Source organism: Thunnus thynnus, chromosome 15 (assembly GCF_963924715.1).
Source record: "Thunnus thynnus chromosome 15, fThuThy2.1, whole genome shotgun sequence".
Lineage (NCBI taxonomy): Eukaryota > Metazoa > Chordata > Actinopteri > Scombriformes > Scombridae > Thunnus > Thunnus thynnus.
In genome coordinates, this window is record NC_089531.1 from 3,992,681 (window position 1) to 4,005,981 (window position 13,301).

The 13,301-nt window shown below is 37.9% G+C and overlaps 1 protein-coding gene across 1 annotated transcript; it reads left to right on the forward strand.

Annotated features, from left to right (window-relative positions):
* The first annotated feature begins 1,545 nt into the window (after positions 1-1,545).
* LOC137198244 (major histocompatibility complex class I-related gene protein-like) lies at positions 1,546-13,181 on the forward strand. Its single transcript, XM_067611954.1, has 8 exons — positions 1,546-1,708; positions 5,875-6,147; positions 6,407-6,697; positions 7,557-7,841; positions 9,277-9,405; positions 10,347-10,373; positions 10,769-10,825; positions 11,066-13,181. Exons 1-8 carry the CDS (start codon positions 1,654-1,656, stop codon positions 11,086-11,088), a joined length of 1,140 nt encoding a protein of 379 aa, XP_067468055.1. The 5' UTR covers positions 1,546-1,653; the 3' UTR covers positions 11,089-13,181.
* Positions 13,182-13,301: the final 120 nt, after the last annotated feature.

The following is a 13,301-nucleotide window of genomic DNA, read 5'->3' on the forward strand; positions in this document are numbered from 1 at the left end:
TTCTAACCCTAACCAGGCTTATGAACAATGAACATTAATTGCCTGTCTGCCTACACACGCACCCAACCTCACCCCCCTGCAGGTGGGTGTTCTCAGCCAAAGGAAAGCCAAGTTGAGTTCCAGGAACTGCTGCCGGGTGCTACACTGCATGACCCAGGCCTACTATCGGTTTACCAGGTGTGTGCACTTTGCAGTAGCACTCTGTTGCACTCTGTTTCAAATAGTTCCTACACAAGCATGGAAAGTAATTTATAAAACACTTAATTAACAGTTATAGAATTTCATCTGGAAAAATAAAACTCACCACTTAAAAATAGATATTTTGTATAACAGCAAAGATAATGGGGCGCTGGAAGTCATAGATTATGAAACACTTAACAATAGCTTTAAAATTAATTGGCCACCAACATTACCAAATAAGTATTTGGGAACATTTCTCTATTCCCAAATACTAACATAATAAACTACCTATTAAACTAGCTAATTTACACAAACAGGCAGTATTAGCATGGAGCTTAGCATATAAGCATATATATTACATATGGAATAACAAAGATATTCAGTCTAAACACAAAAAGAATATGTATTGGTGTTTGATGCTGTCCCAAAAGGTGCTTTATGGGTTCTGAAAAATACTCATGATTATACAACTCAGTCATCAGATTGGAGAAGGAATATCTTCATTGGTGATATAGATATCCTTAAGAAAAAATGTAGTCATAAACAAATCCGGAATATCCTCTGGATTTCTATTTATGGTGACTTGAATTGGAAAAAAGCAAGGAGAATATCAGACAAATATTGTATTAACAATTAAATGAAAGAGGTGTCATTTAAAATGTATATAGAATATATTATGTTAAGCACGTTCTGGAAAGGTTTAAACTGAATATTAATTATTCTTCTGATTTCTACAGTCTCAACAAAGAAAGAGTTTTTCCACTTATTTTTCCATTGTTTGTATTACAAAAATTTGGAATGATATGTAAAATTTTCTGTCTTGAAAAAGAAGTCAGGCGGTCATGCTCTCGGGTAGTGATATCTTCATTTATTTTAAAAATAACTCAAATTAAAACTCAATGGACAAAAATGTTAGCTTTTTAATCCAACTGTTCATTTTTGGCAAATTCCACACACATAAAATAAAATGGACCAATAGAAAACCAAACTTTACCTTATTTCTAATCGATATTAACCTCTATTACAACTCTATAGTCAAGATAACAAATAGAAAAGCAGCAAAGACCCCAAAAATATTTGAAACATACAAAATTATCGACTGTATCACTTAATTATTAATCTGTGCCCCTTAATTAATTAATTAATTTATTTTCCTATGTATTATTTTGCTTATTGAATGTGTGCTTTTTGCACAAACCCTTTACCGAATTGTTTTTTTTAATTTTATTATTTTTTGTTTTTTAAATTTCATAACTGAATTCCTTGGCACTCTGTTTCCTCTTTTTGTTGTTTAAACTTATTTATGTTGTTTTTGTTTGAGTTTGATTATTATCAATAAAGTTGAAAAAAAAAAACCCCAAAAAACAAAAAAAGAGCAGGCAGCTGTCGCTGCAGAGTCGAAACACCGCCCAACACCGGGACAAAACGGACTTAGCCTATAGAAACGTAAACGGAGTCTTCCTCGAGGTGAAGATGAATTTCATCGCAGTTTTCGTTCTTTTGGGAACGGGACTGACGGTAAACAGCGGTAAGGACGAGTTTTATATAGCACATTAACGTGACTCCGGTTAAAAATAGATACAGTTGTGACGTCTTTGTAATGATCAGATTTCTGCTATTTTATTATTTGAGTGTAACTTATTCATTTAGACTGATAGTTTTTCAGTTTCTGTAATGTACTCTTATTCCATAAGCCTATTACATCAAAACAGACATAAGAAAATTGACCAACTACTTAGAAAATCTTTAGTAATTTATCGCCTGAGTGTGTAACATGTCATCAGGAGTATGACTTCAATGTGGCCACGAGTTTGATTATTTTCATTTTATTAGGGCCTGAGTCCCAAACGGCCGAATACCCTATTGTATTTCGTGTATTTGTTTCTTTCTTATTCTTTCTTTATTAATACGCCACTTAAACCCTAAATTTGACCCCCTAAACATGCTAAAAAAACTCACCAAATTTGGCACGCACATCAGGTCTTGTGAAAAAAAGATAAAATGTAAAAATTAACCCCCAAAATGTGCCAAAATGTGCTCGAGAGCGCCACTTATGTATCTAATATGGCCGCCAAGGCCCGTAGGAATATCGTAGAGAGATCGAACCAAAACTCAATTATTCATCTCACCAAGACCTACAAATCCTATGCTGACACCCCTGACCTAAATCCAACAGGAAGTCCGCAGTATGCCCATCAAAGTACGACTTTGCGCCAATTTTGGACCCCCAAGAAATGCTATCTCCTCCTAGGGTGTTAATGGTATCAGCTTCAAACTTTAACACATTACTTATCACACTGTGCTGAACAAAGGTTATTAAAAACTTTGTAATAACTCACTCGCACTCTCCCTTCGAATATATGAGTATTTTTCTGTGTCCAGCTGCAGTTACTTATTGTCTCTACACACCTGACAGTACACATGTCAATCAAACTTTGACCAGGTCATGTGGGTTAAAAGTCTTTACTTTTCTAAAAATAGACTTGATGAAAATTAGGAAGTGATTTTCTTTTACACACAAACTCATTAAGAGTTTTCAAATTATTAATTGAAATACAGTGAAAGGGCCCAAAACTTGGTGTGAGCAAGACAGACATGTCTCACCCTGCACCCTATTCTCATCCTCACACTGTTGAGATTTGATGTCTCGCCATGACAGAGGAAGTTGCCATAACTTTATTGTACATGCTCCAGTCTGCACCAAACTTTACCTGTTTGATAAGACTTCTGGCCTGAACACGTCAACATGACAATATTCCATCAGTGATGCAACCTGGCTGAATAGCGCCCCCCACGAAATTTCAGCAAAGCAGCCTCAGCAGCAGGCAAAACAGTGGACAAAGGAAGTGATGTTTATCTCCTTCTTGCACTGTCTGAAAACAGCCCGGGTCTGAAGACATCTACATGCCCGTGACAGAAGCCCTTCAACTGCGCCGTGGCCCAACGTGTGCGGCGGCGCGAGGGCCCGTTCAACGCTGCTTGCAGCTTTAATTATTTCTATATTATTATAATTTTTTTTTCATATACTATAAAGATAAAACAAGGACATCATTATAACTCTAAATGCTAATTGTTTTAATTATAGATTAATCTGCATTTTATTTTCTTGATAACTCAAATATAGAAAAATTCTTAGAAAATGTCCATATCAATTTTCAAAAAGCTCAAGATGTCCAACCAACAGGCCAAAACCTAAAAAAGAAGAATTTACTGATACATAAAAGAAACAGAAAGTTAAACACTTATGCTTGAAACAAAACTGAAACTGTTAGCTGATTATCAAAATGTGGGTAACTGACCATCTTGGATTTGCTTCACACTTGCTATAAATGATGTCATTGGACCAAACGGATACTGCACAAAGTTTTGGCTTGTATCTTGTTTCATTTCTGAGATATGTAGGCTTTAAAAAGGAGTCAGTCTTTGTTGGAACCTCTGTTCTGTTCTGTTCAGTCTGTCAGTTCAGTTTGCTCTGGTTTGTTCAGTCCTGTTAAGTCTCGTTCTGCATTCTGCTCTGCTCAGCTCCACCGGCTTTTTTTGTTTTTTGCTTGCACTATCTCAAAATAAAGAGGTCCTTCAGCCTGGGTCAGCCTGCAGTCTCTGCATTTGGGTCCACCTGCTCCGCAATTCTTGACAGAAGGATCCAACCAGCCATGGACCCAGCAGAGACTATCCCATACCTGGGCACCTAGCCCGGCTCTGGGAGGCCCTCATAGTGTCAACCAGATTTCTGGTCTTCATGGCAGACGATGAAACCTCTCCTTTGGTTGCCTTGCCACCATGCCTGTCCGGTCCAGGGCTACTCTTCTGCTCCTCAGCACCGCAAAGCCCCCAACAGTCCCCTCTGTCTGAGCTGCAACCATCCTGTCCCTGCGTGTCTGAAGTCATAGAGTCCCTGGTCCTTGGGTTCCTGTTTAGCTGTTTCCTTTGGCTGCCAAGTTCACCTGATTCCAGCTTTACCAAGGAGGCCAATTCTCCACCTCCTGCATCCCTCTGGCCCCCAGGGTCAGCTATGCTCCTAGTGGCCTAGCTCCCTGTGTTTCCACTGCCCAGTGCACCAGCCAACAACCTTCCAGACCTCCTAGACCTTCTAGACCTCCAGTCTGCAGTCTCCACCGACCCACAACTAGACCTTCCAGATCTTCCAGACCTTCTAGATCTCCATTCAGCAGTCTCTGCTGACCCACAGCCAGAACCTCCAGACCTCTAGTCGGCAGTGTCTGCTGACCCACAGCCAAACCTTCCAGATCTTCTAGACCTCCAGTTGGCTGTCTTCACTCAGGAAAGCAAAAAAAGTCTTCTTGGCCAATTGTGATTTGTCTTGGCCGATGCACTGTCAATTTTGTCAATCCTCCTCCCCTGGTCTTCCAACAGCTGTCTGTCCTGTGTCCGATGGGGAGGTTTTAGGGACGTCTGGGGCTGTCCCTTGGGGGAGGAGGGTACTGTCATGGACTCATTGATTTTGGACTCTTTGCGTTTTTGTTCTTTTGGGTTTCTGTGTTCACTCTGTGTGTCTGTGTGTCCAGTTCTTATTTATGGTTATAGAGCCTGTTAAGATTTTCTGTCACAGTATAGCTCTGTGTCCCTTGGTTGCTATTCTCCTCTGTTCCACGAGAGACCTCAGCTTTTCTCCCTGTTATGTTAAGACTGGACTGTGTTGGAGAAGGCTGATTTAAGTTGTTTCTCTAAAACACTCTCTGGCATGATATTAAATTGCCTTTTTTAGTTAGTCTGTCTTTTTTTATTTTGGTCTGTGCTTACACAGCTTACTCAGACTTAGTTATTAAGAGTTTTGTGTTTTCTGGGTTTTGTGTTCCTGCACTCCTCCTCAGCCTGTTTTTGCCCCCACACCTGCCCTGTATGTAGCCTCGTCAGCCCTGTCCTGCTACCTGTGTTTCCCCTAGCCAATCGAATCCCTGTCTGTTGTCCTGTTTCGTCACCTCACTCCCCTCTCCTGAGTTTCTCCACCCATCTCCCGACCTGCACCTTCTCTCCTCGTTAGTTTTTAAGTCTTGGTTTTCTGTTCAGTCTTTGGATCCGCTGTTCAGACTGTCAGTTCAGTTTGTTCTGGTTTGTTCAGTCCTGTTAAATTTCATTCAGCATTCTGCTCTGCTCAGCTCTAACCAACTTTTTTTGTTTTTTTCTCAAAATAAAGAAGTTCTTCAGCCTGCAGTCTCTGCATTTGGGTCCATCTGCCCCGCAATTCTTGACTTTGAAGTACTTTCTTAGCAACTAGGTGCATGTCTGAAAGAAATCAAAATTTCTGATTTGTGAGGCAATAAAAATGGAAAAAATTATTGCACACCTATATTTCAAGCACATATTGCCCATGTATGACAAAGTCTACCATAAAAACAATCATACCACTGGAAAGAACACATTTTAATTAATAAATGCACAAAATATGAAGTTGATACCTTGAACCAAACTATATTAATTAAGGTATCGAACACGCTCTTCATGGTTTTGGGTGATTGTTTTTTGTGTTTAATCAAATTATTCCTTTTGATAATAATGATGCATATGCTGTAATCTCCTTGAACTTATTGTTCAGCCCATACAAGTGGCTAAATATTCTGATCGATGCCAGTAAATAGATTGGTAAGAGTCCAAAGCATTAAGTCAAATCTGCTGGAGCTCATCTGCCTCGTCTGTAAACATGTCTGTCTGTCTTTCTCTCTGTGTGACTCTCAGAGAAACATTCCCTCTCTTACATCTACACTGCCTTCTCCAAACCTGTTGAACTTCCGGGCATTCATGAGTTCACAGCTATGGGTCTGCTGGACAGCAAGATGATCAACTACTATGACAGTGATCTCCAGAAAAAAGTTCCCAAGCAGCCCTGGATGAGAGAGCGACTTCCTCCAGATTACTGGGAGAAAGGCACACAGTCCCGCTTGAGCAAGCAGCAGTGGTTCAAAGTCAACATCGACATCCTGAAGAAACGAATGAATCAGACCGACAATGGTAAGATTCATGAACTGTGTCAGACGCAGACTGGGACCACTTTTTGATGAATCAATAATTAACACTATGAAATTAACAACTGTAATACCTTTTGTAAAGATAAATGTTCCAGCAAAAATGAAGCTGTTTTTTCCCCTTAAGTCAGGAACAAGTGATAACCTCAAATTTGCTTAAATGAAACTGTTTTAATTGTGATTATTTGCTGCATTTTTCCATGCCCTCATTCTCTGTAATTTATTTCATTGTCACTCCCCTTTAGATGTCCATATTCTTCAGTGGATGCACGGTTGTGAGGGTGAGACGAGGCCTGATGGCAGTGTGACGTTTAGCCGCGGCGTTGACATGTACAACTACGATGGACGAGACTTCCTGTCCTTCGATGACACCAACGCAGTCTGGGTTGCCTCCACTGATATAGCAGTCCCAACCAAGAGAAAGTGGGATGGTGTCCAGGTCCTAAAAGAATACACCAAAGGGTACCTGGAGAACGAGTGTATAGATTGGTTGAACAAGTTCATGACATACGGACAAAAGCAGCTGCAAGCAGCCTGTATGTATGACAGAAAATCATTTCTGTATTTTTATCTCCATTATTACTAGAGATTATAGACGTGGCTTTAGTAATAGAAGGATTACTATGCAGTTTGTTAAAATGTCAAATATGAAATCAGCTGGTCTTGATATTATTGGTATTCACACAAAATCTGGCTTTTTTTTGTTTTCCCTGACATTTAGTATTTGTCATGGAAAATTGTCAGGTCCAGATGTGGCAACATTTCCCATCAACAAACAGCACTTCACTAGGATTATTGTTCAATAGTATTTTATTGACTCTGACTCTTTTGAATCCACTGAGGTTCAGCTTTCAACAGTTGTAGTAAAAGTTAAAAATAAGTTAAAAATAACTAAAGAAACACTTCAGTTTTGGTTCCATTTTACAACCTGTTGCAACAACCTGAAAGTGAGATGAGCAGCAGAAGATATTAAATATTGATTAAATATGTACCTGACATACACTTTATTTTTCATGAACTACTTGTTTCAAATACTGGAAGGCCTGATTCTGAACTGTTAAGTTGATTAGCTTAAATAATTAATATGATTATAAATTAAAGTTTGAGCAGGAGATTTTGACAACTGAAGCTGATTTAACTGTCAATATGTCAAGTCACTAGTCGTAGCAGCAGTGTTTTTATGTTGCTAAGTTTAGTATCACCAGTATATTGTTGTGTTATACTTTTGTTATAATTAAAGATATCATTGTCACTATTTGTTGTAGTAGTTGTAGCAACAGATTCTATTAGTTCAGTTTATTATGAGGATGGTACAAACAGTATCACATGTGGTTTAGCATAATGCTATGTAGCCTCCCTGCAAACATTAATTCACCTAACATTTTCTCTTTCCAGCTCCGCCAGATGTGTACGTGTTTGCTACGAACACCAAAACTGAGACAACCGTCATGTTGACCTGCCTGGCCACAGGTTTCTACCCAAAAGACATCATCCTGGAGATCAAAAGGAACAACCGCATTCTGACTAAAGAGGACGGGTTGTTGACCTCAGGCGTTCGACCAAATGAAGACGACACCTACCAGAGAAGAGACAGTGTGGAGATTTTAAGGAGTGACGTTGCTTCATACAGATGTGAAGTCATTCACACAGAAACCAATGTATATGTGGAGAAGGTTTGGGGTAAGAAACTTTCTTGTTGCAATTTACAATTTGTAACAGTTCAACAAAGTTGATTGGGGCAAAAATGCAAATTGTTAGATGATCAGACAGGTTATGACCAAGACAAACATAAGAAAATGAGATCCACATTGTATTATATAGTCTGCATCAATAGCTGCCCACTGTCAAGTTACTTCTTCACTGGAGGAGAGTATTATATTCAAAATGTGTTTAAATGTTTGTCTTTATTGAAGATGGGGTGGATTCATTCATTTTTAGCATCACAGTTAGTAGCTGCAAGAGAAAAACCACAACATTAACTGGCAAAAACCAACTTTTTGATTTCTGAAATTTTGGACTTTTTGCTAAGAATCCTTTTGGATCATGAGTGGAGCACTGCAGGGGCAGAGGGGGTGACCGCCCCAGGGCCAACGCTCAGTAGGGGCTCCACAGCGTGCTCTTAACTTTTTTTATTCATTCTCTATGGTAGTCCTTATCACTCTGGAAGTAATCCCTCACCAACCACATTTGGAAGTGGATTGCAATGGCAGAGTGGCGCTGCTTGTTCACTTTGTGGAAAGTGAAGATTGCAGAAGCAGCAAAGCAAAGTTTATGACTAACTTTGCTGAAAACTTTTGTCAGAATATGAGATATTCATGTCTTCTTGTGTTTGTGGTGAATGAAACTCGCAAGACGAAGTTTCAGCCATCTGAGGCTCATTAAGAGGTATTTGCGTTTGTGCATGGATGAGGCCAGACTATCCAACCTCACTTTGCTGTGTGTTGAGTGGGACATAAACATTGACAAAGTGGTTGGCAGGTTTGCCACCATGACGGAGAGGAGAATGAAGTTTTAAAAAGGGACTGTGTACAAAGTTTGTTAACCTCTTTGAGTTATTTTGTTCTATGGAGGATGGTGGGATACACAAATAGACTACAGGCTGAGCAGGGACAACAATTGGTGAGTGAAAGATTCATAATTAGTTTTTATTAACTTAAATTTTGGTTATGAAGAAATCAGTCAGAATGTTAGATTGTGTTGTTTAACTCCATGTTTACCGCATCTCAGCACCTGTCTGTGTCACTGCCTATGGTGTTGTAGACCAAATACTTTATATTGACTAGGCCTTGTGTAGTGTTGTAGACCGCCGTGTCTATTTTATGTTTATGTTATTCCTGTGTAAGAAAGACAGAGTACTGAAACAGTGCACCTGGCTTAATCGCTGTCCATCGGCGGTGGTGCTGAACCATTCGTCAAATTTAATGTTATTTTGTGTCATTAAATTGTATCTCAATTAAATTAAATTGTATCCTCTCACCATTATCACATTATCACTGATTATCACATCTACATTTTAGTACCATGCGTCAACACTGAGAGTCACATGAAACTAAATATTAATGATGTTAAAATTGAACTGAATGTGAAACTAATGTAAATGTTTTCTGTGTTTTAGATCATAAACTTCCTGACACTGCTGGAGGAGACATCATAGGCATTATTGCTGGAGTGACTGGGGGCCTCCTGCTCCTTGTCGCCATCATGGGTGTGCTGCTGGTGTTCTTGTATAAAAAAGGGAAAATTGGTGGGTGCAATATATATAATCATTGTGTTTTCTCAACAACAAGGTACCAGTGGAGTGGGATGTATTTTTCCCCATATTTTATTTTATATCCTTTAAAAGAAAATATATGTAACATTTAATTCCTCAAAAAAAATTAGTTTTCCAGCAAAAAATTGAAAAGCTCTATTTACTTAACAGTTGTTTTTTATGTCTTTAAATTGATTTAAAGAGTAACAACAAACTCAAACTCTGCTAGCTCCCTCCATCCCAGCATATTTAAAAGATGTGCGCAGGACGACTGTAGGGGGCGTGGCCTCGTGGCTACATAGTTCGTGATGTGGGAGGTACGGGGACGTCGACGAGAGTGGATTAAGACTGACCACCGTTCAGTGTAGCATGAACAGATGTAGAGCTGGTAGTCAGAGATAACCGGCCATGAGCAGCTGCTGTCAGACTCTCTGTGTCTGCACTGAAAACACAGAGTCCGCCAGAGCTTTGACTGTCACTAGAACACACAATGCTGATATTTCATCTAAAAGTAAAATGCTCAGTTATACATATGAAGTTCATTTGTGCAACCCCTGAAGTCCCAAAAGATTGTTGTGTTGATTTTGTTTAAGCATATTATGTGAAAAACCTCCATACAGTGCACACAAGTTGTTACCATATTGGAGTGATATAATGTATACATTTATATAGTTCTTTATCATGCCACTTGCTGTCATCACCTCGAAACTGAGAGAAAAGAAACTGATTCGTTTCAGATAATCACTTCTTTCAATTCAAAAATGGATATGCATGTTTGTAATTGAAATAAGTCCAGCTGTTTGTTTACAAAAGGTGTCCCAAGTCATGATGGTCTTCAATGAAGGGCTTTTCCAAATTTAGAATTGGTTATGTAGTTTTGGAGTAGTAATTAGTTGAACTGTTCATTAATGTGTTAATGTTGTCTTTATTAACAGGAGGAGGTGGACCCAACAATCATCAAGGTAACTATTTTATTTCTTCTCTTTTACTTGAAGGTTACAGCTTTGGTAGGACTTACTTAGCTTTAGGATAAGGCGATGTTGAATATATTCCTTATTGTCAACAAGTAAAACCAACAAAGGGATGAGTCTGTCTCAGTGTATTTGTAGGGGACTATTTTCAGTGGTGGATGAATCCACATTTGTATTTCTGGCAGCAGGACTGTGTGTGCAGGATTGAGCCAAAGTAGATGACAGTGTGTGTGTTCATGGTGTCGAAGGAACATGTCACCCAGTACAGCGGTGTGACTCATTGACCACGGAGCTAAAGAGTATAAATGGAAACAGTCCAGAAGGCACAGATAGGATATAAGCAGGTTCCCAAAAACATACCTCGATGTATTTTCTTTTCTTCACAGGGTCGAAAAAACCTCTTGACAGTGGTGGCTGTGACTCTGGTGTCTTTACTGTCTGTGGTAAGTATCTTCTGTGGCAGCAAGAGTTAAAGTAAAGGTTTAAAGGAGTTACTCCCAAATTACACAAATACAAATTACAAAAAATTACATACTATCTTCATGGCAAGATGTTACTAGATGTAACTGAGAAAATATGTTATGTTAAAGTTAATACCAAAAATGTATCTTAGCCTCACAAGATATGTAGAAAAGCAGCATCAGTATGTGTATAGAAAGTAACACATCTGTTAATTCTTGCAGACAACATACCGTCTGAAGTCTGAGAGGAACCAACAAGAACCAACGAGAGAGAGAGAGAGAGAGATAAGTGTGTGTTTGTGTGTCCTTTAGACAGAAGAAGTTAGACAGAAAGTAACATCTGAGTGGGATAAACCTTTAAAACAGGTCTAAAAATAGGTTGCTATGGTGACAGTTCACCCCTGTGGCAGGGATGAGACAAGTACCTGTGTAACATAACATAACACATATGTAACATAAGATGGAATATAAAACCCACTTGATGATAAAAATACAAATAAGATAAAATAAATGAAGTGAAACTAAAAATACATAGAATGCATGACATAAGGTCAAAGATAAAACCCACTGATACATTAAATACATACTGAATAATAATAGCAATAAAGTTAAAACGTAGAATACATAGAATGTATAAAATAAAGAAAATTGTGACCTGTAAGAAATTAAACAAATGTGACGTTTAACTTTTAAAAGGAATCTCTTTGAAATCTGAAAATATTTAAGTTTAGAGATCATTAATCACAGTTACACTCCTCAAATGTTAAATGCTACAGTAGATCTATGCAAGAGGATAAATGTTTTTACTTTAAGTAGTTGCTGTTGTGATGGACTGTCTTCTATTAATAATCAGTTGACAATCATCTGATAATGAGTCATTAAAGGTCAGAACTCACGATAGTTACCTATGATCATATGGCAGTGACTATGAAAGGTCACCATTTTTGATAATTACTCATTAAAGGCTATATGGCCATTTTCCCTTAATATTACAGTAAACAGATCCAGAAATAATTGCATCCCAGAAGTCCCATGTTGAATCATTGCCAATCAATTGCAACATTTTTAAGGTCACTGATTAATAAGAAGTTATGTTATAATTGTGGAAAGAACCGGAATTTTGTAAAGTGAGGAGGAGTCCAAAAAATCAGATAAAAATAGGCTCCACAGTAGGAGGAGTGGAACAGGGTATATAAGAGACTGCTTTTGAGTTTGTCATTCAGTGCCTGCTTCCATGGAATCAGTCTCGGTTTACTGTATTCTGCTTAATAACACAGTAAATCTGTTTTCACTTTGAACTCTACCAGTGTGTTTCTTGTTGGACTGTTGATTTATTCTTCAACTTTTATGATATAGTGTTATGGAGGACCGGAAGACATTATTGGCCCAGCTGCAGGATTTTCCACAACATTATCTGTCGATACCGTATTTCAAACAAAATCTTTGTCAGATTTGACTGCATATAAATAAGGACTTTTTTATTTGTGTGGAACATTTAAAAATTATTCTTTACAAAAGGCTCACATCACAGTTAACATCATGTCTGATTTTATTGTCAAAATTATGATGTTAAACATAAATAAATTAGTGGAAGTCAATGGCTGCCTTAAAGGTGGGAAATAATGGTAAAAAATACATTAACAAATGGTAAGAACTAAGTATACAGTGTATGTGATTTGTATTAAACTGGCTACAACTGAAAACACACAGCTTTGATCAATTAAGTATATGCTGAAATTAAATAAAAGTGGTGTTAGCTTGAATTAAAAAGAAGCAATCAATGTATTTTGACCCCATCGAGTGATAAGCAGGGATCATTTAAAATAAATGGTATGAATTATCAATTATTGTAAACATACTTTTCATTTTCATTGAAAATTCTGATCTGATACTGTAAAACATGCTCCTGTCACTGAAATACAGGAGAAATTTGATCACTTTTTAAATCCAATATTAAATTAAGTGAAAGCAAATTTACTGCAAGTTTAAACAGATGATTTGTACCTGGTTGGTTTTCCAAATACAATTATTATTAATGAAATATTTGTCTGCTTTACTCACACTGCCACATTAATTGTCTGCTTTATGTAATATATTTTCTGTTTTTATAAATTTTCACCGTGTGTGTGTTTTCCTTTTTCAGGCTCTGATGTGAACGTATTGTAATCCAAATATTGAACCCATTTATTTATTTTTTTAGAATTACTTGTGGTAAAAAGTGTAGTACTGATGATGACATCAAAGGTGCACAGTTATCACTTTCAGCAGCTGTTTTCTCTCTGCAGCCTGTTACCTGTTTAACAAACACCTGTACATGAATAAAAACCTGCATTCTGTATTTATACTGTATACTGTGTCCTGCTCAGAGACACAGGAACCATTTGTACTGGAAGAGAGCGTTTATGTTATTTATTAATTTTTTGCGTCTGTATTTATTGATATTCTGATTGTGGATTCA